We start from the raw sequence: 24,158 nt of genomic DNA, 5'->3' as shown, positions 1-24,158 counted from the left end.
TTAGAGCACCAATCTGCTAGTATAAATAACATTTAAAGGAAGCCTGAAGAAGATTCTAGAAAATAGTTTTTAAGTGATGTTAATAGTAACACTTAATGTTTTTTCAAACAATGTTTGCATTTCTATGTATTTTTTCTTACTGTGAACCTTACTATGATGTTTGAGTACACTAAATTAGAAGCCAGAAGGATCTACCAGGTATTTAATTCGGTACAAGAAAAGCCTGTTGACATTATTTATCCTATAAAAGTGTTCTTTGGAAACTTGCAAATATTTGGATTGGTACTCTAAATATTACATTGTTATTCCATTTAAGTTATATAGTTGAAATGGTTCCCAAATACGCATCACAGTGCCTTCAACTTAGTATATAACATTGTAAGTGGATACAGTGGATAACTGAAAATGACAGCCTGCAGCAGATACTTGCCATGGCTATAAGTTTATGCATAAATACACTATCTAGAAGGTGAAGCTCTTCCAACGAGCCTGGAGAAGTTCTTGCCCCAAAGGAACTTGAACGCTGCTTGTCACCTTGTCTCCATCCATCACTGGCCGGCACTTCCGGCTTCTGCAGAACTCCATCCTAAAAAGTGTCTTTAAATTGAAATCTTTTGAGCTTGAGGAAGGTGATCGCCTTTGCTTTCTTTTGGAGGGGCAGACAAGCAGGGCTCTGGGTTGGTTTTGGTAGACAACAATATTGCTGTGCAGAATATCAGGTAAGAGTTGTTTTCCCGCTGACACTGAAGATAAAGTGCCCTACATATGACCTCAGTTCAGTGATGGAAGGTTAACTGTGTGTATTCTGAACTTCTTGACTGACAGTACAACTCTTAACTCCAAGACGTAGCTGCCGTATTTGCCTGTCATCGTAAAATAGCAATTAGTATACAAACCAAAATTTAAAACTCAAATATAAGTGACCCGTAGGGAAATTAAGGCGCCCTGGTGGTGCAGTTGGTTAAGCACTTAACTGCTAAGCAAAAGTTTGGCAGTTTGAACCCAGGCAACGGCTTCACAGGAGAGAAGCCTGGTGATCTGCTCCTGTAAAGATCACAGCTGAGAAAACCCTATGGGGCAATGGTACTCTGTCATATGGGGTAACTATGAGTCAGAATCAACTCAGGGGCACCTAACAATAGGGAAATTGACCCTACAAAGCCTTTTGTGTATGTTACCAAAAAATGAGGCATTTTAAGTAGATGATGATATGGTTTCTCATGCATCATCTTTTAAAACTTGTTATGTATTGGGTTTTATGAAAACAGTGTACCCCTATGCTGAACATAGGTTCATATCTTAGTGTACCTGCATTATTGAAAATTCAGATTTCTCCTAAGATCTCTTGCCAACATTCTGAACGTGATTTTTTTTTAAATAATCAATCTGAAATGCATTTTCTCTTTTCTTTGAAAACTAGCTCCTTATTCTTGTTCTCCCCAGTTCCCAGAACACCATGTCTGCTATAGAGACCATGTGGGAGTCTTTCCAAATAAATACGCCCCGAGTGTTCATCTAGGCAAGGAAAGTACAGTTGTTTTGTACTTGTGATTTCAGTTCTCTCAAGGCCTGAGAGCAGTAGGAATCAGGGCAGTAGAGGGAGATATGAACACCTGATGACATCTTTTTCCTTGTGGGAAAACTTCATTTTAGGTTCATGCAAAATGCCAGTGCCATTCATTCTGTCAGGATTAAAAATGTTTTAAAAAGTGGAACTGGGACTCAAAAAGAAGTTGACAGAAATTTACAGCCTTTCTTAGAACTCAGGTGTTCCTAGGTTTGCAATAGGGAAAGACTTACCAGCTTGGGAGAGACGTCTGCTCTCTTGTGCCCTGAGAGCTACCTTCTCGATGAGTCTGATTGACGACCTCTGCCAGCACCATGCGTTCGTACATTCAGCATGTATTTATTCAGTACCTGCTGTGTGTCAGCTACCCTTTTAAGTACTAGGGAAAGCAAAACGAACAAGACAAAGCTGATCTTGCTGGAGCTTACATTCTGTAGGGACCTAGAAAATAAATAAGTAAACTGATAGATAATTTCACATGGAGATAGTCCTATGAAGAGAATGAAACAGGATGATTAGGGATAGGTAGGTGGGATAGTGTGTGTCGCACCAGGGAAGGCATCTCAGGGGGTAACACTTGGAGGAACCTGAAAAAAGCACAGATTAAGCTGTGTAAATACAGAGGAAAAGCATCTGAGGTAGAGGGAAGGACTAGTAAGGGGGTCTGAACTGAACACATGGCTTGTTTGAGGGAAAGCGAGTGGGTTAGTGTAGCTGGAGCAGGGCAAGCAAGGGAACGGGATTGGCAGCAGGAGATGGGTTTAGAGAAGGTTGTCCAGGGCCAGGTTGTGAGTGCAGTGAGAAGTATTGTAGAGTTTTGAACAGGGAATGTCATGATCTGATGTATGTTTTTTAAAGGATCGCTGCTATAGCTGCTGTATAGAAGACAGGTTGTAGGAGTTGGGGGGAGGGGAGATTACTTTCAGTGCTGTTGCAGTAGATGGAAACTAATAGTTTACTGATTAGGGTAGTACAGTGGAGGTGATCAGTTGTTGGATTCTGAATGTATTTTGAAGGTAGAGCCTTCAGAATTGCCTTCTTAAATACGCAGTGTGAAAGAAAGGTGCCAAGAATGACTTGTTTTTGGCCTGTGCAATCGGTAGAATGTAATTGCCCTTCCTGAGATCAGTAGGGAGTGGCTTTGGTTGGGATATTAAGTAAAAATGTTGGCTGTTTTAACTTGGGTGGATGTAGAGTAAGCAGCTAGGGTAAGTAAGGTCTAAAGAGGTAAATTCTGGTGTCATCAAGTATATATAGATAGTCTTTAAAGCCACCCAAGCCTGTGAGATTACCTAGGGGTAGGGTGTAAATTGAGAAGTAGTGAGAAGGCTGAGCGCTGGGATCCTTAAACATTTAGCATTTGAGTATATGATACCAAGAGCTAAGACATAATACTTCTCATGTGCCACCATCTCTTCTAGCACTTTGATAAAGTCAGAAGCCTTACAGGTTTGTGAGGTTGGTAGAGTTGTCTCTACTTTATAGACGGGAAAACAAGCATCGATGATGTAATTTACCCAGGGTCACAAGTGTCAGAGCTAGGACTCAGGATAGCCCGACTCCAATGCCCGTGCCTGTAAACCACTGTCCTATACCGTTCTAATCAGCAAAGAGGACTGAGAAGGCACAGCCAGTGAAGTCAGAGGCAAAAGTAAAGGAATTTTCTGGACGCCAAGGACAGAGTTCCTAGGAAGGAAGGCGAGATCAACTGTCAGTTGCCACTGGCGAGTCAAGGAAGAGTGCTGAGACGAGCCAATTGAGTTTAGCAGAATGAAGGCTCCTGGTGACCTTGGGAAGAGTGGTTTCATTGGAGTGATGGATGGGTAAAGAAGCCTGACTATATAGGGTCAGGAAAAAATGGGAGCTGAAATGTATACAATGATGGTGGACATCTCTTTGAGGAGGTTAGCTACATGGGATGATAGCTGAGAGGAGATATGGCTGAGGTAGGTGATTTTTTTCAGTTTTAAAGATGAAAGACATTACAGCATGTTTATCTTTGGAAATTCCAGTAGAGAAGAGAATGTTGGTGCAGTAAAAGGGATAATTGCTAGGTTGATATTCTTATGTAGATGAGGGGATGGGTTGCAGGGTTCAAATAGAGGGCTTTGCCTTTGGAGCACAGATGATCAGACAGGAGTGTGTGAATACAGATGTAGGTACCCCAGTAAATGTGCTGGTAGGTAGGTGGATGAAAAGGTGTTTAAATAAAATGTGGTATAGCCACATAATGGAATATTTGTAATAAGAACAAATGAAGTACAACATGGATGAACTTTAAAAACATAAGAAGCCAGTCACAAGTTTTGTATGATTCCGTTTATATGAGGTGTTCAGAATAGGCAAACCCATGATTATGTGGTTGCCTGGGCTGGTGGAGAATGGGGAGTGACAGCTGATAGATATAGGCTCTTTTTGAGATGATGAAAAAGTTGTAAAGTTGGTTGTGGTAGTGGTTGCACAACTCTGAATATACTAAAAACCATAGAATTGTACACTTTAAATGGGAGAGTTGCAGGCTATGGGAATTATAGCTCAGTAAAGTTGTTATAAAATACAGTAAACCAGCTAAGAGTAAACAGGTTTAAGGAGAATCATGAACATGTGATACAAATATCTAGGGATGGGAGAATGGGAATTGACTAGGAAAATGTAGGGTTGCTGGCCAGAATTAAAAACCAGTTGCTGTCAACTAGACCCCAGCTCAAGGCAAACCCACGTGTGTCAGTAGAGCTGCTTCCTACGGTTTTCAATGGCTTTTAAAAAAAATAATCTCCAGGCCTTTTTTCAAGGCACCTCTGCAGCCTTTTTGGTTAGCAACCAAGAATTAAGTACATTCTTAAACGGTTGTGGTTATAAATTTAAAATGAGATCAATAAGCATGTTGTGGGGGCAGGAACAACCACCCCCAATGAAGATCAGGTACAGATTAGGGAGGAGAGTTGTGTTCACAACCACTGTTGAGGTCTTTCCAGGTAAATACACAGTGAGGGAGAACTATGGACTCCACATCAGGTAATGGGGGAAGTAAAGATGTGAAGGGCACTGGGGCTGTGGTCCTATGGGATTGAAGATGGTCTGGGAAGGAGTCCCTGAGAGAAGGACCTGGAAAAAAAACGAGACCAAAGAGTGAGATGCATGAAATTGAGAAATCTGAAGACGGTATTGGTAAGGAAAAGTCCAGGGCTGCCTGGAGGCTGTGGCCCTGGTAGAATGGAAGCGAAGATCACCGGAGAACAGGTAGAGAAACGGTGAATATTGATGTTCCTTCTGCCTCCTCCCTCCCTGTTTTCACATAGCAAAAAAAAAAAAAAAGCAAATCCCTGTTTTTTCTTTAAGGATCCCACACAAATTTCACATTCTCTATGAAATCTTCAACTAACCAATGCAGTTGGTCACTTTTTTTTTTTTTTTAATCAAACCTATGGTAAGTTTTGTGTTTGTCTTCCTGGCTACGCTCTGGTCCTTGCCCTGCTCACTGATGTGTCCTTTGTATCCCTTATTTATTTTCTCCCAAGATTTCAGGGTCCAGAGTGTACTCCAGCCATGATAGCAACCTTCCCCAAGCCCTTCTCTCTTCTGACCGTTTAATGTACTTGTTTATTCTTCCTTCCACGTTAGCATCTTTAGGTAGCAGTGGCACCTCCCCTTTAACTTTGACTTATATTTTAATTGTGATGCAACCCTTTTTTGGTTCATCATGGGAAGCATCAAAAGTTAAGTTTTGATTATTTTGAGTTAAACTCCAGTGTAATTTCCTATTCTCGAATTTGAATACAGGCATTTGGGGTTGTGTTTTTGGTCAGCCTTAAAACCTTGGTGTATTAGAAATTTTGGTCTTCTATCTAATGTCGTATTTCCTCAGGTCTGAACTCTTAAAACTTCACCCAGTTCCGAAGGGTGATGCTAGGTGCTGTCAAGTCGATTTTTGACTCACAGCTACCCCATGTTACAGTAGAAGTGCCCTACCCGGTTTCCGAGGCTATAATCTTTATGGTAGCTGATTGCCGGGTCTCATTCGTGGAGCCACTGGGTGGGTTAGTTCAGATACCCCACTGTGACTCCTCTTCCGAGCTCTGAATATACATGTAATCAAATTCTTCAGCACATCCCCACCGTATGTTACCCAGGTCCCTCCAACTCTCAGCATGACCTTGTAAAGTTTTTCATCTTTCTCCAAAAATTGTTCCCCTTCCCGAGTTCTGATCTTGCATTGACACCTCCATCTACACAGTTATTCAGAGATAAGATCTAGGTTCCTCTATCTTTTAAACTCTGTCAGCCTGCCCACTAAATCTTTAAATCTGCCCCTCCGACAGCACCTCTCTTAGGTTCAGTCTCATCTCTGTCTCCCATTTTTGGAATAAGAGCCTAACTACCCACGAGTGTTTTCTGCCACCTTCCGTGTATACTACCTGCCAGGAGGATCTTTCAAAAACAAATGAAGGGTCATCTCCTAAAAATTACTCAGTGGTTTGCTTCATCACTTCAGGTCATAGTCCATGTTCCTTGTCATGCCAGTTAAGGACTCTGAATTACCCAGGCCCACCTGTCCGGACACACAAACCTCATCTATGAGACAAGCTTTGCTGCTTCGCCCTGTTAACACCTTTTTAAAAGTTCCTGCTCTCTCGTCCCTCCTTCCTCGTGTTGGCATTGGAATCGTCCCTTCCTTTGAGACCCAATGCAGACATCCCCTGTGCTCCCACTCATTCACACACACCAGCTTTTTCAGTTCCGCCTTTGTCTGACTAGACTAGCTTGTGCTGTACCATGCCATCTCCAGCGGTTGTTTACTTGTCTGTTCCTGTTAGGCTCTGTCCTGCTGAAGGAAGGGACTATGTTTTATTTCTCTTTCCCAGCACATGAGAGTTACTGATGTGAAATGCAGGTGTTCAGTATATATGTGAATGAATTTTTAAATTCGCAGCTCTCAAAAACTTGTCAGTGATCTTGCATGTCATATAGTCCATAAAATGAAGAATTGCTCTGAGTGCCCTTTTGACCTGGATAACTAGTACAATTCCTAGTATACGCATAAGTCTGCTTTTCTAATAGTTCAGCTAACGTGTATACCAAGGTTTCTGCCACCTGATAGATTTTTTAAATTAAATATAATTTATAAAAGCAATATATGTTCACTGCGAAAAAGAGAAGATAATGATAAGCAAAAAGAAAACCTACAAGCATCCGTAATGGTACCACTTATGTGACCTGAAAATCAACATTTAGGGCTGTAGGAATATTCTGTCAGGGCAATCTGTAAGTTTTGTTGGTCCATAAAAGTTGAATTTATAAAAAAGAAATGCAGCCTGATGTGTGTTTCTAGCGTTAATTACAAATGGAAGGAATTCGAGTGTACAGCATGTTAAGCAAATCCCAGATACAAATGTCCGCATGTGTAGAATAGGTGAATTAATGCATGTTATCAAGAACTTCAGAGATGTGTCCCTAGAAAGTGGAGTTTATATTTGATACAGAAAAAAAAAAGTCACCTGGTTTGTCCTGTCAGCGGAGCGCTGGGATGGCCTTGCATCCTTTGACTGCTGTCAGATTGGTGGTGGGCAGAGCAGGGCAAGGCCGCTTCACCTCCCCGGTGTGGTTCAGGTGAGAAAGCCAGTCATCGTGGCAAATCAGGAGTGAGTCTTCCCATTGGCCCCCAAGACTCAACTTAATTCTGCCATCATAGTGAGACATGAAACCCTCCTTCCTTGATCTTTCTAGTGTTACAAATTTGTCATTTGGCTTCTTGAGCCTGTAGACAACGTACGTGAATGTGCCTCGCTGACGTTCATAGTGGAGTGAGCACTGATCGATCCTTGAAAACAAACCTTTTCTAATACAAATTGATTTGAAAGGTAGGTTTTTTTTTGTTTTTTTTAAGTGATTCTATATAATGGTACCTGCCTCTATAACAAGAGACCATACCTGGGCATGAACTGAACATTTTATGTTGGTTGTTTTGAGTTGAAGTCCACAAATGTTGAAACTTCTTTAAAAGGTGAGGAGGACCTGTCTTGGGTGCTTTTGTTATCCCAGTACCTAGCGTATACTCAGTAAACGTTCACTAAATGATGGGAAGAATGTTTCAGGCTGCCACTGAGTTTTATTTTCATCTGTGAGATGGTATAGGCGGTACTTCGGTGTGAGTTCACCATCTGAGATTTTCCAAACAAGAGGCTGAAGGGACTCTCTTTGCCTTGTTCATTTAGTTCACCATTTCTGGCTTTTCGGTGTGGTATTTAGTAATTCTAAACTTCAGACCTGACATGTGAAAGCTCAGTGTATTTCAATTTTTTCCAACCACCAAAGTGCTTGACTTTAAACTGTGGTGGATATTGGGGGGGGGGGGATTTATTATGGTCTTATCAGAAATGAAAAATGTGTTTTTGCTTATGTTAAATATTTTGTATTAGGTTATCACCTGTATAAATAAATATGTGGAGAATAATAACTTGAGCATTTAACTGTGAGTCAGGCACAGAGCTCACTCTTAGGTATTTTATCCCATTTAAATCTCCCCAAGGGCAGGTACTATCCTCCAATTTATAAACCAGAACAACGAGGCACGTGTCTAAGGTTCCTGAGCATTTAAAAGGTTTTTAATACCAAAGCTGATTAGTCTGTGTTTAAAGGAGTTATAAACTGGCACACATACATTTTCAAGTGCAGTTTACATAGTGGTTAAGTCTGACAGAACGGTGTTGGACCACATACTTGAGTAGCAAAAAACTAGTAGAAATTCTTGTTGATCATGTTAACGTTATTTGTCCAGGAAATGTGGGCACATCAGGAACATCCAGGACTTGTCACTTTGCTGAAGTGGGTGGGAGGGAGCTGGTTCCAATTGTAGACATAAAATAACGTCATGTCGCAGAAAAAATATTGTGAAGTTGTTAACATGAAAGTATAGGGCTTGCTCTCAGGTGGAGTTCTGTCAGCTCACACAAGCATTTATCTTAAAAACTCATCATCGCTTGCCACCCCCTCCTGTAGTACCTAGGTAACATGTTCTGGCAATGTCTGGAACACTTCGTTATCAGAGCAACAACTTTGGTCATAGTATTTGCCTTGTGATATTTATATTTGCAAAAAAAATTTGGAGATAACCATGATGCCTTTACATAAGTGGTAAACCAAAATGAAAATCCCTACTTTCCTCTGTCATTATAAATGATGGATTGTTGAACTCATACAATAACTCTTCAACAGTGAAACAGGAGCAAACCCTCGTGAAAATGGGAGCATAAAGCCAGCAAGTGGTCGTTACTTTCAGCAGCTCTAGCTTTATCAGTCTTGATGCCTTTGGAAGGATGAATTGAAAGCGAATGGCTGAACAGCATTATTCAGTAGTCATTTTGTCTTAGCAGGTTACACATGATGCTGTCCTTTGAAAAAGGAGTTGTATAAATAAACTTGACATTTGCATATGGATCTTTATTTTGTAAACATTAGTGTTTATGTGTTGCTTATTGCATAGTAACTGCCTGAGGCATTTTCGTAAGACTCAAGTGTAGCGGGGAATCAGAGTGACCTCCCTCTGTATGCTCCTTGTTACTGGACTTTCCCTAGCGTCAAGTCAAATGAAGACTTAGAGTCTGAGTGTAAAATTTTGTAAGAGTGTCAGTGACAGTACCCTTCAGTTGGCTGTGATAGTTACTGATCCTGAGTTCAGTCCTTTATCCTGTGAAGACTTCAGCACACTGTGTTTCTCAAATGCTTTAAGTACTTCAAGTGGTAAGCTAATAATGAAAGGCTGTAGAAGGAGATTTTGACACACTCTTTCCCAAGGTTGGTGTATTACAATTTTCAGCTTATTTTGACCTCTTACCTATATTAGATACTGAAAATGAAAGTCTTTAGAGTGGCCCAGAATTATTACTGGGCCCTCCCATTGAGTTTGTGACAGGTAGACTGGCAAGCGGTATGAAATGGCAGATATGTATTGGTTTTCATTTTAACTTTAAGCATCACCAGAAATAGTTGTAGATAGAATGCCACGTTCTGTGTTATTTATGTGATTTTTGTTGCCTTTTAGGCACTCAAGGAGTTGCACCTGGTCCTGTGATTGGGCTCCAAGCACCATCTACTGGTCTCCTTGGTGCCCGACCTGGCCTCATCCCACTCCAGCGCCCTCCAGGAATGCCTCCGCCTCATCTGCAGCGATTTCCTTTGATGCCACCCCGTCCTATGCCACCACATATGATGCATAGAGGGCCACCGCCAGGACCAGGGGGCTTTGGAATGCCGCCACCACACGGGATGAAAGGTCCCTTTCCACCTCATGGCCCCTTTGTTAGGCCTGGGGGAATGCCAGGGCTTGGGGGCCCAGGCCCGGGCCCAGGGGGCCCTGAAGACAGAGATGGAAGGCAGCAGCAGCAGCAGCCACCGCCACCACAGCCCCAGCAGCAGCAGCAGCCGCCGCCCTCACAGCAGCCACCACCAGCCCAGCAGCAACCACAGCAGTTTAGAAACGATAGCAGGCAGCAGTTCAATTCAGGTAGAGACCAAGAAAGGTTTGGAAGAAGATCTTTTGGAAATAGGGTGGAAAATGACCGGGAACGGTATGGGAGCCGTAATGATGATAGAGATAATAGCAGTCGTGAAAGGAGAGAGTGGGGAAGAAGGAGCCCAGACCGGGACAGGCACAGAGACTTGGAAGAGAGAAATAGACGCTCTAGTGGGCATCGAGACAGAGAGAGAGATTCTAGAGATAGAGAGCCTCGTAGAGAAAAGGAGGAGAACCGAGCAAAGGAAAAGCCTGAGGTGACAGACAGGGCAGGTGGTAACAAAGTCGTTGAACCTCCCATTAGCCAAGTGGGAAATGTAGACACTGTTTCAGAACTTGATAAGGAGGAGCCCGAGGCCACAGCTGTCAAACCTTCTGAAGAGTCACCTGCTGAGGCTACCTCATCCGTTGAACCTGAAAAGGATTCTGGCTCAGCAGCAGAGGCTCCTCGTTAGACTGGAACTTGCCAAGGTGTGGCAGTGACTCTTCCCGGAGCGTAGAGCGTGAGGTGTACAGATGCTGTAATATACTTGCTCCTGCTATATCACAGCCCCGCAGTAGTTGGTGGGGAGTTGTAAGCAATTTGATTGCTTCCCTTCTATTTAAAAATAGCCACAAAATAACAAAAAATACGGAAAATATGAATAAATATGACCCTTTTTGCTGTAACTTTTTTAAAGTTTTGACTTTAAAAAGTTTACAAACCGTAATTAGAAGTGCTATTTTTTTTTTTTTTTTTTTTTTAATTTAAAGACAAGGTAATGGTGAAAGCTCTTCAAAATAGTAGGGATGTTTTTAATAAACTCTATTTTCGTAACAAACTTCTTTAACGTGTGCTATTTTTCCTACGCTGCACTGAGGTGGAAGAAGATTGTTCACAGCATCAAAGTTTGAGCTGTCAGTACTGTATTGAAGTCTAAATTAGACTAAGGTGGAAGCAGACATCTTTATGCAGTTATTCTCCAACACTTTTCACTTGTAATACTTTTGATTTTTGGCATTTCAATCATAAGGTAAAGTTAGCGGTTTTAATGTTAATTATGATGCTCATTGTTAGTGTTTGCAATTCAGTCAAGGTGGATTCTCCCCCGTTGGCTTTGTGGTAAATGTTGCCCTAACTTGTAAAGAGCTGTTTTGCTGGGGGAGAAGATGGATCATACCATGTTGCACTGTACTATAAGGTGATTGCCTGGGTATTACATGTTTAGAAGATTGGGTGTTTTGTTTTTTTTTAACCAGCCCATGAAATTTTTTAAAAGGATAAAGTTAATATTTGCAACCTAAAAGCTTTTTGTCTTAACACATGTAAGGACTTAAATGCAACTTCTGTTTCCTGCAAGCCATGCCTGTTGTCTTTCTTTGCATTTTTGTTTTTTTTAAACTCTCCTGCTGGGCAGAGGTAGACGGAACTTTTTGCCACACATGAAATATTTTCTCTTTCGGTTCAAATTGTTGGGTTAACTAGGAAGAATAGTGGTAGGTTATCCAGGAATTAATACAGGGAGACAGCCAAAGCCAAATCTAGCCTTTATCTTGCAGTAGGTACAGAAAAGCAGTTAGGTACAACCGCTTACCCAGTGCCTGGTGCCAAGGAAAATCCAAGTATTTATGACCTCGTTATTGTAAACATTCCTCATTCCAGTCTGCTGGGCAGGTAATTTCTCCTTTGCCCTCATCCTCAGGGGAAGCTGCTTTTCTGCTTGGGTTTGTACATAGTTCTCTGCGGCAAGATCTTTTGTTTTGATAGACCACCTGGAAAAATGTTCCTGTGTTCCTGCCATTAGAAAATAAGAGGAAATCTCACACCTGTAGACTAAAATTACAAAATTTGTCCTTGCTTTCTGTTGGCTGAGAAGTTTAAAAGTTAGACCCTGAGACTGGAGACACATCTGAGTGTCCAGACCTCAAGGACATGCAGCGCCAATTCCCCGTTGAAAGAATTGAGACCTATTTGCACATGACAGTTACAACCCTGACAGTGGGGCCTTAAAGTCACAGGTGAGTCTTTCTGTGTGAGTCTCACCTCACATGTGCAACAAATTGTACATTAGTGAAGACTGTTCAACGCTGTCTGGTTTTTAAATTCTTTACCTGAACTGGTCGTTTTAACCACTTGTTGTGATCATGGTTTTTTATCACCAACTTAAAATTTTGAAGATACTACAAACTTTTTCTCCAGTGTTGCTCTTCCTCTCCCAAATGACCTAGAGTTGATAAAGTACATTATGTATTTAACAGAATTGTGGTTTATTCCTGGCTTCTAACAATATTCTGCAATACCCAACTGACAGCTGTAACACAGTCAGCTACAAGTCACGTTAGCATCTCTCATCTAGAAATGTTCTTTCACAGGTACATACTTGCATTAAGACAAATAGACGTGACTACCTTAACTGGGTATGTGAGTCCTTAGGAGTTTTAAATGGTCAGAACCCAGTCAGACATTTCTTTGGCTCCATGTTACAATATATACTGTATAGTTCTTCAAAGGGCTAATGTGAAAGATTTTGCCAACTTCTACAATGGTCACAGACCTTCACAAGTGGAATACGTGCCATCTTGGCAGGTAGGTGAATTGATCTCTTACCTAACCAAAGCTATAACTGGCCCTTTACAATTTCAAGAGTTACCAAGGGTCTCTCTTAAACTATAGCATCTACTTTAGCACCTAATAAACTTAGATACTTTAATCAAAATGCTTAGTAGTTAAGTGGGAAGCTATCTTAATTTTCCAGAAATTGGCCAAGAAAAACCCATTTGTCTAAGATCAAGCTGGTCAGGTTCAGTCTTGGCTAAAAGATGTTGGTCTTTTGTACACACTGATGGCCTTATTTAAAATACTTTCAAAAGCAAACTCTATGAAATCACCATGTTACTAAACTTGTTCCATCCAAGATCTAATGAGTATGGGTGTGAATTTACAATTTCAACTCGGATTCTTTAACAAACTCAAGGTAATAGTGCCATATAGGGTGTCTGCTTTATTCAAAGACTTGAGACTTGAAGAAATTAAGACAGTTATGTTTAATACCCTTATGTGACTATAAGTTTGGCAAAATACAGAGATCACTGAAACAGACATTTTAACAGTTTTATAAAACTATACAATCTTTCAAGTGGTCAGAAATCATTTCTCATTACAAGTACTTAAAGCAAAAAAAGCAAAAACAAAATCATACAGTTAAACTTTTCAAGAGTACAGTGTTTAATGTTTGCCAAGTTAAATTCCTACAGCTAACAAGAAGACAGATGAGTAGTTACTAGGTCTCAGACCACGTCCTAAGGAAGGTTTATTGGGGCGCGATCCCAATCACACCACAAGCCAGACGACCTCCAGCATTGCCTGTCTTGGTGCTTTCTTCATTTCCACCTTGGCCCAAGTCATCCGCTTTTTCATGGATCTTTGAAAAATTTAAGAACACGTAACTATGGGCTATAAAGAAATTACCACTTCTTCCCAACAACACCCAAAGACCTTTAAGAACCACTTAATATTACTTTAGTTAAGAAAACGTACTAAAATAATCCTATTACTAAAGAAATATACTAGTATTTAATCCAGTAATAAAAGTAGAAACTGCTACTTAAAGGTTTTTCTTAATGGTGCAAATCTATTCTAAGAGGCACAAGTTACCTTCAGTTTGAACCCTAGGCCAATGCTGCTATTTCTAAATTAAATACCAAAAACTCAAACAATTGTTACAGGCCACAACATGCTGGTCGTAATCCTCCAAAGTAAGATATTGTAACCTCAGTTATAGTAGTCTTTCTTTTATAGTATAAATTGCTGTGAAAAAAAAAAAGTGAATAAACAAAACTATCGAAAGCTCCTGCCTAATAGAAGTCGAGGGCTATAAATAACAAAACCAAAAAACCCAAACCCCTTGCCGTCGAGAGGATTCCAACTCACAGCAACCCTATGGGACAGAGCAGAACTGCCCCTTAGGGTTTCCAAGGAGCAGACGGTGGATTCAAACTGCCACCTTTTGGTTAGCAGCTGAGCTCTTAGTCACTGTGCCACCAGGGTTCCAGGTAATCCCCAAAATATCAAACTATTTAAAGAATGAATTGTAAATTTTTTTCACCAAACATTGGCAAATATGATTTTTCTGCTTCACAACTACTGCTGAAGAAAATTCAAAGGGTAAAATGCCAACTAAAAGTGACTACTGAACGCTCACTGTCCCCAGGGGTAGGCAGAAGAGCAGGCACCACAGGTGGGTTTTGCGAGAACCAGATGCCGCTCCCGAGTAAGGTGGGGCGACTCCTTCCCACAGTAAATGTGGTAACCTAAACTTGAACATCAGTGCTGAGGTCCATTGCTGAGTTTAGGCAGGAGAAACCTGGTCGTGGCTAGAAAATCTGGCAGTTTTAATACTAGAAAGACTACTTTCTGTTTCCCCAAGTTAGGTCTAATATGATCAAATATAACCTGCTTTATTACTGCCTCTTAGCAACTGATCTAGACAAACTGATCCGTTTTCACTGTACTCATCAAATAAGCTAACCGCTTTTTTCCTAATCTGAACTAAAAGTGCAATTTCTGTGGACACTAAGAAACTGGAATCAATCATCACAAAACTACAAAAGATACAAGCCTGTATGTTTGTTAGGAGAAGTTTTAGGCATATCATGATCATATGAATACTTACCACCATGGTGCGGCCAATGATAGAATTGCTTCCTGTGAGCGAGATCACAGAGTCTTCAATACACACGTCGGCCACGCCATCCTTGTCAGCAGTCACATTGCCCAGGTCTCCAACATGCCTTACATTGAAAACCATCAGATGGGTTAGGGCTGATTTCCACTTAACATCAGGCAAGTTCATTGCTAAACTAAAAATTGGTGGAGTTAGATACCTAAGGGTGGGCTGAGAGGTTTTAATCTTTATAGTATCAAATGAGACCCACCTTTCCGGATAGACAGAATTTTGGAAACATACAAATCAAATCTGAAAACAAGTACCTAGGCATTCTAGACACACAGCTCTTCAAAAAAGGCTTCAGGTCTACAAAGTGATGTATTGGCAGAGTCACAGGTGAAGAGGAGGCATACCTCTAATTTTAGACGTAAAGTACCAAAGGGTAAACTTCAGTTGCTGAGCTGTGCCTGTGGGTTACTGACACAGCTAAAACGGCTATCCCCCCAGGCCTCTGGTATAAATTAATCCTCGTCCTTAAAGTCTTCCTGGGAGGCTCTCAGAAAACATACACAAGCAAATGGGCCTCACCTAGTTTTCAGTATCAGATTTTACCTAGGGAAGCTTCTCATGTTTCACAATGGTGGTTTTATTTCCCTAACGGTTGACAGTACTGTTATTCATGACATTTTCTGTATTGGTTCCCTCTGGCACTTTTATTAGTTCTGTATTCAATAAATGCTACAAAACCAAATTATTTTAAGCGTTCCCATTTGTCAACTCCCTAGCTAGTGAGTGAGCCACTCTAGCACTCAAGGGACAGGGGCTGTGGGGGGGGCGACCACTCAATTACGTTAGCAGCAACTGGGAAGTAGCACACCCACATCGACCCAAAAACCCATCACCATTATTTCAGCATGAGTCGGCGCCTTGTCACTCACCTCTCTTCAGACTTGGGCCCACCATGTTTTTTGGACTGAGGATTAAAGTGAGGACCAGCACTGGTACAGCCTATTCACATATACACAAAACACGAGGGGAGCTCAATTATTAATCAACATTCTAAAAAGAAACTGATCACTGCTTAAACCTCCAATGGAGAAAATACGACCTGGATCATGGCGGCTTCTAGTAACACTCAGTATAAACACAGCGAGAAGCGCGTAGAGACAGGTTCTAACTTCTACATGACACTGGTAAAACGTCTCCTGCAATGAATTACTTGGTGCATGCAGAATCTAACACAACAACTTACGTCCAGGAGCCAAGGTCGCTGCCTGCCTGGCACAACTCCAGGGGGCGGCACTCAGACTATGCTTTGTAAATGGCACTCCATGCAGAGGGGGTGCTGTTCACACAGAATACAACTGCCTGCAGTGCAGGGGTTCTTTCATGACATGGCATTCTTCATTCAGCAGCCGGTGGAAAATTTCCATTATCTACGCCCCCGTACCCAGCCTCTGGAGCCCTGGTGGCACAGTGGTTAAGAGCTCGGCTGCTAACCAAGAGGTTGGCAGTTCAAATTCACCAGCTGCTCCCTGGAAACCCTCTGGGGCAGTTCTACTCTGTCCTATAGGGTCACTATGAGTCAGAAGGGGTCCCACACAGGGAGGACGCCCAGCAAGTTACAGGAAGCAGCAGAGTAAGATAAAATTACACAGCAATCACCCCAAAGCCAGAGATGGAGAAATTAAGAAGCAACCTGGGGAATTTCAGTAATTACTGAAACAAATCAAACCTGGTCATTAAATCATTATTTGGAACAAAATTTTGGAAAAATAACAGCAATGTCCAGCAAATGAATCAAGTTATCACAAAAAGTCTACAAACACTAAATTCAGATTATTACACAAATAGAGCAAATGATCACTAAATGCACTTTAACCCATAAACGTTCGTTAACTTGCGTCTAATTCCAAATTGAGAAAATGAAACTCTTCCAAAGTACCGAGAATCCATCCTGCGTTTTCAGTCTGTGTCCTGCTTCTGTCCCAGGAAGACCTTGTGCTGGGGAGCATGGCATGGGGCTACTCTTACAGGGTAACAGAGAGAAATGCAGACCTGGTGCCTTCAACACCCACCCTCAGCCCCCAGCTCAGACACCTGGGCTCGCTACAGAGGACAGGGAAGCAGCTTAGATTTTGTTTTCTAAAAAACACCTGAGGCTCTTACATAATCAAGCCCAAATCACGACAGTAAGAAAACCACCGGCTCCCTCCCCTTTCTTTCCACGCTTAGGCATCACCAGGGTTGACCTTCACAGTTGTTTTGACTGTTTTAAGTGTTAAGGATTTTAATGCTTAGGGGTTACCCTACTCGCCTGTTTATCTTATGAGGTTGGCTAGTAGGGTTAACAGACCAGCACAACACCCACCTTGTGTATTATCTCCAAACTGGTGAACGTGGAATCCATGGAGGCCTTCCGTCAGTCCTTTGATTTTTCCCCAAACCTTGACGGACCCGTCTCCCTTCATTCAAAGAGCAAAGTTTGAGTGAGCAAGAGCTTCTAAAGAAAGAAAATACTTTATCTCTGTAACTCGCAATAATTGTGGAAAGAACAAAGGCTTGAGAGTCAAAACAACCCGGGTCCAAATCGCAGGCCCACCACTTTCTAGTGTGAGCCTCCAGCAAGCCACCTAAGCAGGGCCGGATCACCCACTAAGCGAGGTCCTCACAGGCTTCCTGTGCTTCCTTCCTAATCTGTCGGACACAATATTCACCTGCTTCCCACATCTTTGAAACCCACGTAAAATTGTGATGACAGATTAGGAAGGATGCACAAGGAAGCCCGTGCACCTTGCTGACTGGTTAACCCACTCCGCCCCAATGGCTCTCGGCCTCAGCGTTTCATCAACAGCGAGATGACAGTCACCTTCTAATGCTCGCTGGCCAGGACCCTGCGGCCGGAAAGACGGTCAAGTCAAACAGCATATACAAAGCACCTAGCAGGCAGCCAGCAGGGTGCAGGGTGTGCTTAACGTTAGACTGATACATACAGGTTTGCTTTTGCTACCAAATGTCATTCTGGAAAACGTCCAACTGCCTGTTCTTGGAGCACTAATCTCTGCTCTCTACTCAGTGGGTGTTTAAGAGCTTCCATCATTTTTTTTTTTTTTGAAAAGTAGTCAGAAGATATCCTGTCCCGCTGCCCCAGAGGGGTGACTCTAGTCTAACTATAGACACTGTTTTCTCAAGTCTTCTTAGGCCTCAAAACCTCGATAACCTTTCCACTGTAACTGCTGAAACCAAAAAGAAAGGACAAAAATACTAGAGCAGGTGAAAACCAGGGCACCGAGGCAGCGGTGGTGTGCGCATCACTGCGTGGCCACCTGCTGACAACAAGGAAGCCCCTACTACAGCTGCATAGCATCCGCACCTCACAGGCACCCAGGGGCTGCGGTCTGTTCCCAGCTCCGTCCGTTCTTAAATAGCCTGTGCCAACGGTCAGAAGACACATTAGCCTTGAGGATCTAACTTTCCACTGGATAAACACCACTGCTTAAAGGGTTCTAACAACTGCTGCCTTTTTTCTTTTCTTTCTGATTCTATGATGACTATGATTCTTCTCAATATAATCTTCAGTTTTGGAAAACTCAAATGTGACTCTTATCCCTCAAGAGAGGCTGTTTTATCAAGAGCATATACACTTGATGGTACTTTTAAGCCTCTGTTTAATGGGTATCGCACAAAGCAGCTATTCAACAGTGAGCTACAAGGGTATGACCGCCCATAGGGGCCAGGGCACTACCTCAAATCCGCAAAACAGGTCAGGGAAGCAAATCGTTGCTGTCGATTCAGACTCACAGCAACCCCAGGACAGAACAGAACTGCCCCACAGGTTTCCAAGGAGCAGCCAGTGGATGTGAACTGCCGGCCTTTTTTTTGGGCGGGTGGGGAAGGGGAGCTAGGAGCCAAGCTCTTAACCACTGCCCCACCAGGCTCCCAGGGAAGCAAAGGGGACATCAATAGCTTCAGCAATGTTGTCCAGGACCCATGAAGGTTCAGTATGGACAGATGAAGAAAAGCTAGGAATTTGGGCTTTTAGGTTAAAAAATCGGATTTTTAAGTTCGCAACTAGTCCAAAACTTTATAGGCCAAACCGAATAGTTTATAGCAAATGTATTACACGTGTATACCTGGAGAGCTGTACTGGATGACTACCCAAAGGTTTTTAATTAAGTACCAACAGCACCACCGAAACGAAGCTAGGAGCTTAAAGAGGCAAACAAGCAAGCTGCCCAAACCAAACCCACTGCTGTTGTGTGGATGCTGGCTCACCGATCCTACAGGACAGAGTAGAACTGCCCCATATTTTTTAGGATGTAGTCTTTAGGAAGCAGATCACTAGGTCTTTCTCCCACGTGGTAGCTGGCAGGTTCCAACTTACAACTTTTCAGTTAGCAGCCGAGTGCTCAGCCATGGTACAACCAAACCAAACCCTCTGCCGTCAAGTCGATTTCGACTCATAGAGACCCTACAGGACACAGCAGATACAACTGCCCCGTAGGGTTTCCAAGGCTGTAAATCTTTACAGAAGTGGACAGCCACATCTTTCTCCCGAGGAGCAGCTGGTGGGCTTGAACCAACCTTTTAGTTAGCAGCTGACCTCTTAACCACTGTACCACCAGGGCTCCCTAAAAACTACTGCCTAGCAACTAGTAAAAAAAAAACGAAAAACCCACTGCCATTGAGTCAATTCTGACTCAGAGCAATCCTACAGGACAGAGTAGAACTGCCCCATAGGGTTTCCAAGGCTGTATGTCATCTTTACGGAATCAGATTGCCACATCTCTGTCCCGGGGAGCAGCCGGTGTGTTCAAATCACTGACCTTTCCTTTAGCAGCCAAGTGCTTTAACCTCTGCACCACAAGGGCTCCTCTGCAAGCTGCCTAGGGAGGAAAAAGCTACAGGGGCCTCTGAAGCACATACTTTCGCTGACCTGGCCCGAATTATTTCTTGGTCGCCAGAAGGAAAAGGTCCCTCAGAGGTTTCTCTGATTCTCTGGTATCAGTGACATACGTGAGGAGAGGAGGCAAGAGAAGCCTGACAAAACACAGCGAAATTTAGTCAATACTAAAACTGTCCCCAAAATTTGGGAACCACTTAAAAGAAAATTACTCTTGAATATAAATTCTCCCTCGCCACCACTTCACAGGTCGGATGTTTACCTAGATTACTGCTCCTGTCCTCCCACATTTCTGTAAATCACTTTAAAGATTACATCTCATTCATATATTACAAATTCTCCCAAGATTAAGCCAAGCACAACACAACCTTCTGCCAGGTGGCAACCTCACTAAGGCTCAGGGACAGTCTTATCACAAGTAATTCCCTAGCACGCTATGTGTTTTGCAATATTATTGATAATGAATATTCCTGTATACTTTTCAAGATTTGTTCAGAAGTTTACCTTTGACCACCTCAACAACCTACCTGCTTATTGATAGAGCAATTTCAGAGCCACTTTACAGAGAATTTGGTTAAAGGAACGCTCCAAGACCAGTCTTACAACCCAATGTAGTGGAAACACACCAGGCCTTCTAACTTCCAAATCCCCAGCCCCATCCACTAACGACTACCCAGAGTGGTTCTCAATCCTGGGTGCACACTGACAATGGCAATGCTCAGACTGCGTCCCCCGAGAATCTGATAGAATTGGCCTGGGGTTGGGCACCGGTATAAGTCTACTGTGCATCCAGGGTTCAGAACGACTGCTCTAGAAATACGCCAACCGGTGAGTCAGTTACACCTCTGGCTTTGGGAACTTTGAAGGAGGAAAAGAGCTTTGCCCAAGGCCACCTTTGCCACTGCGGCCTGACCGCGTGACCTAGAACAGGCTGGCAGAGGTCTGCGAACTCTTCTCTACAAGGCCACAGACGAGCTATGTCGCAGATTGCTTTTTGCACAGCCCTTTAAAAATACGCAAACCATTCTCAGCTCGGGGGCTGCACAAAAGCCTGCCACCGGCTGCCTACGCCCGCGGGCCGCAGTCTGCAGAGCCCTGACCTAGAGATGAAGGCGGAAAGGTATCCCCGAAGGGGCGGAAAATGCGACAATCCTAGGTCGCCTCGCGGGCCCCCAGCACCGGCCCCGTGACCCACAGGAGCAAAAAAACAAGCGTGCAGGGAAGGCCACATCCTCTTCACGAACGTCAGCGCCCACCCGGCCTGCAGCCCCCCAGGCGGAGGCGCGCTGGAGGCAGCCCCCAGCCCCGCGCCCCGCCCAGGCCCAGCCCCGCAGCGCCGGCCCGCCCGATGACTCAGCACTTGGCGGCCGCACGCGGGCGGCCCGAGGCGACGCGGGACTCGGACAGAGCCCCGGGCGGCGGCGGCGGTGGCGGTGGCGGCGGCCGCCCAGGCCCGGGACGGTCGGGGCGCAGGTGCGCGGGCCTCCGGGCGCGGCCTCGCCGGGCCTCCGCGCCAGCCTTGCCTTCTGCTCGAAGTAGACGGTGCCCGCCACCGGGCCGTCGCCCTTCAGCACACACACGGCCTTGGTCGTCATGACTCGCGAGGCACTCTCCGGTCCGGCTCCGAGGGCGCGAAGAGGGAGCGGGGCGGCGCGACAAGATCACGCGGCAGCAGTCGCCAGCGAAAAGCCAGCGAGCCCCGCCGCGGGGACTTTATACGCCAGATTCGAATCCCCGCCTACCCGGGCCCAGAACCAATAGCCGCGCGCGTACGGCCGCCCCCGCCGCAGCACCGGCACGCAATTGGCCGGGGGCGGGGCCGAGCGGCCACTTTCCCTCCGCGTCCTCACCTGCTGCTCCCTCCGCCCCTCCGGGGACAAACGTTTAGAAACCCGACACCGAGTGAAAAAACAGCCTTTTAACTCCAAGGGCTGTGATGGTGGGTTGCAGTACGTGAATTTGGAAAAATGAGGTAGATGTGGTACGCCTTGAAGATTGGAAGTCCTGTTGTCTAGAAAAACATTAGGTATAACTGATTTGGGTCTCCCATTGTCGCATTTCTTATGGAGAAATCGGGACGCCACAAGCTGGCTGCTTTTTTGTAGTGTTCATTTTTTACTGTTTTGCTTTTTGGTTTTTTGGTGGTGTATAAAACCTGTACATCTCAATCCCTGACATCTCCTTTCTTCCTATCCCTGCAGTTTCCTTAGTCCTCACTCATGTTGTGTGCCTCCATTCCGACTCATAGCGACCCTGTAGGACGGAGTAGAACTGCCCCACAGGGCTTCCAAGGCTGTGGTCTTTATGGAACCAGACTGCCACTTCTCCCCCAGAGCAGCTGGTGGGTTTGAACCTCCAACCTTTTAGTTGGCAGCCTAGCACATTAGCCGTTTGTTCTACCAAGGGACTCCTACTTAGCGACCCCGGATGACAGGGTGCCGCCTAACACGGTTTCTAAGGCTGTAAATCTTTTCAGAGGCAGATTGCCACAGCTTTCTCCCGCAGAGTGGCTGGGGAGTGGAGCAGCTAGTGGGTTGGAACTGAACTTCAGTTAACAGCCAAGCTTAATCACTGCTCCACGGGGACTCTTGCTTACCACATAGAGTTACTTACTTGGTTGGACAGAATTCTGTGATTTTTAAAATATTTTCCTGTTTGTCGAGGGTACAACCTTTGGATACCAAAGTGGCAATTGTTTGACTTCCACGTATCTCTCACGTTTACGTCTGGTTCCGCTGCAACTACACTCAGGGAGAATGGTAGGAGGGTGAAACACTGTAAGATACCCCCCCACAACCTGGGCTTCCAACCCCTGCTGAGAATTTGCATTCCTAACAAGTTCCCAAACCAAAAACCCTCATTACTGTCCAGTGGGTTCCAACTCACAGTGACTCTACAGGACAGAGTAAAACTACCCCATAGAGTTTCCAAGGTGCACCTGGTGGATTTGAACTGCAGACCTTCTGGTTAAGCAGCCATAGCACTTAACCACTACACCACCAGGGTTTCCAACACGGTCCCAGGCAATGTTAATGCTGCTGGTTGAGGACCAGTTCTGAGAACCACTCAAAACTTTTTTCAAAACATTTCACACTATGAAATGAGCAAACTAATATGGTGTTTAAAAAAAAAAGTACAAACATATGCTTACTGTGTTTGCAGAAATGCCTAGAAAACTATAATGTGACTACTTTTGGGGAGTAAGAATTTTACTTTTACTAATGCTCTTAAATTTTGTTTTGACAATGAACTTGTATTTGTCTACAAGGACATGGCCTACATTTTCTTAGAATGAAAATTCTCCTTCCTTTCTAACGCCTCCTCCCCCACATCTGTTACCATTGTTGCCATCCAGTCAACTTTGATTCATGGCGACCCCCCATGAGTGTTAGGGTAGAACTGTGCTCCAAAGGATTTTCCATGGCTGATTTTTCGGAAGTAGATCATCAGGCCTTCCTTCCGAAGAGTATCTGGGTGGTCTGAACTTCCAACCTTTGGGTTAGCAGTGTCGTAGGGCAAAAAAATCACAAAGTTTAGTAAAGCAAAAAGGAAGTTTTATTCAGCATATACTCAAAAAGGCAAAAGTGGGAAGCGGACAAGCATGTTGCTAGAGCCATGTCTGCCTGAGTCCAAAGAACATTACAGAGTGAACAAGAATGGGAAAACGGACAAGCATGCTGCCACAGCCATGTTTGCCCAAGTACAGGAAAGGTTACAGAGTCATCAGTATAAACATTACAAATGGGCAAAACCATTGAAAGCGTCACCTTTTTGCAGATTGGCTACAAGCTATGATCTTACATTTTGAATTGCCTTTCTTAATAATCATTGGTGTAGGTTTCAGTAACCACAATCAGGAAGGCCTTCATTGGTCCAACAAATTTTCTATTCACTAAATGCTAATAGAAAAAGGTAAGAGTGGAAAGTCTTTTGTGTTCTGGCTTATGTGAAATTTTCCCTAAAAGATATTTTCCAAGATTATTTTAGCTATTGTCTTTATACTTCAGGGCCCAGTTGAAGTGTCCTTGTGGGCCCTTGTGTGCTCAGTTCTAGCTGGGTCACATTCTCTATGCTCAAGGACAGGGAATAATGACTCCAATATTATTTTCTAATCAGCAGTCAAGCCAGGGGCTCCTTTTGTTGGGTGACTATATTGATAAACCATGGGAAAGGGATGGGGGAGTATTAATCCTTCCATCCAACAGCACATACTTGGCTAACAGCAGAGGTCAGTGAACTGTTTTCTGAGGAAGAGGTGAGGTGAACTTCATCTGGAACTTGAGCATGTGTCTGACTCGACCTAAAGTGCTTGTTAGACTGCAGATTGCTGTGGTCTGATTTAGTAGGCCTGGGCTGGGAGCCGAGAATTTGCATCCCTAACAATTCCCATGAAGGAGGACCCAGCAGTCTACTTCTAAAAAAACTGGCCAGTGAAAACCTTATGAATAGCAGCGGACCACTGTCTAGTATAGTGCCAGAAGATGAGCCCCTCAGGTTGGAAGGCACTCAAAATATGACTGAGGAAGAGCTGCC

The 24,158-nt window shown here is 43.8% G+C and overlaps 2 protein-coding genes across 7 annotated transcripts in view; one reads left to right on the top strand and one right to left on the bottom strand.

Annotated features, from left to right (window-relative positions):
- SCAF4 (SR-related CTD associated factor 4) overlaps positions 1 to 10,531 on the top strand; it is a 59,489-nt gene extending 48,958 nt beyond the window's left edge. For all 6 annotated transcript variants that reach the window (XM_064273180.1, XM_064273182.1, XM_064273179.1 and 3 more), the window contains one exon: positions 9,606 to 10,531. In XM_064273180.1, the coding sequence (XP_064129250.1) occupies positions 9,606 to 10,531 (926 nt within the window). The remainder of the gene's footprint in view (positions 1 to 9,605) is intronic.
- Positions 7,394 to 21,307, bottom strand: SOD1 (superoxide dismutase 1). The gene is made up of 5 exons (XM_010590320.3): positions 21,149 to 21,307; positions 17,094 to 17,187; positions 15,661 to 15,730; positions 14,729 to 14,846; positions 7,394 to 13,477 (listed from the first exon to the last, which is right to left on the bottom strand). The coding sequence occupies exons 1-5, from the start codon at positions 21,218 to 21,220 to the stop codon at positions 13,367 to 13,369; spliced, it is 465 nt and encodes a 154-aa protein (XP_010588622.1). The 5' UTR covers positions 21,221 to 21,307; the 3' UTR covers positions 7,394 to 13,366.
- Between the last annotated feature and the right edge of the window lie 2,851 nt (positions 21,308 to 24,158).

This window comes from Loxodonta africana, chromosome 20 (genome assembly GCF_030014295.1).
Source record: "Loxodonta africana isolate mLoxAfr1 chromosome 20, mLoxAfr1.hap2, whole genome shotgun sequence".
Taxonomy (NCBI): Eukaryota; Metazoa; Chordata; class Mammalia; order Proboscidea; family Elephantidae; genus Loxodonta; species Loxodonta africana.
Note: the sequence above shows the minus strand (reverse complement) of the source record. Positions and strands in the feature narration are given on the sequence as shown.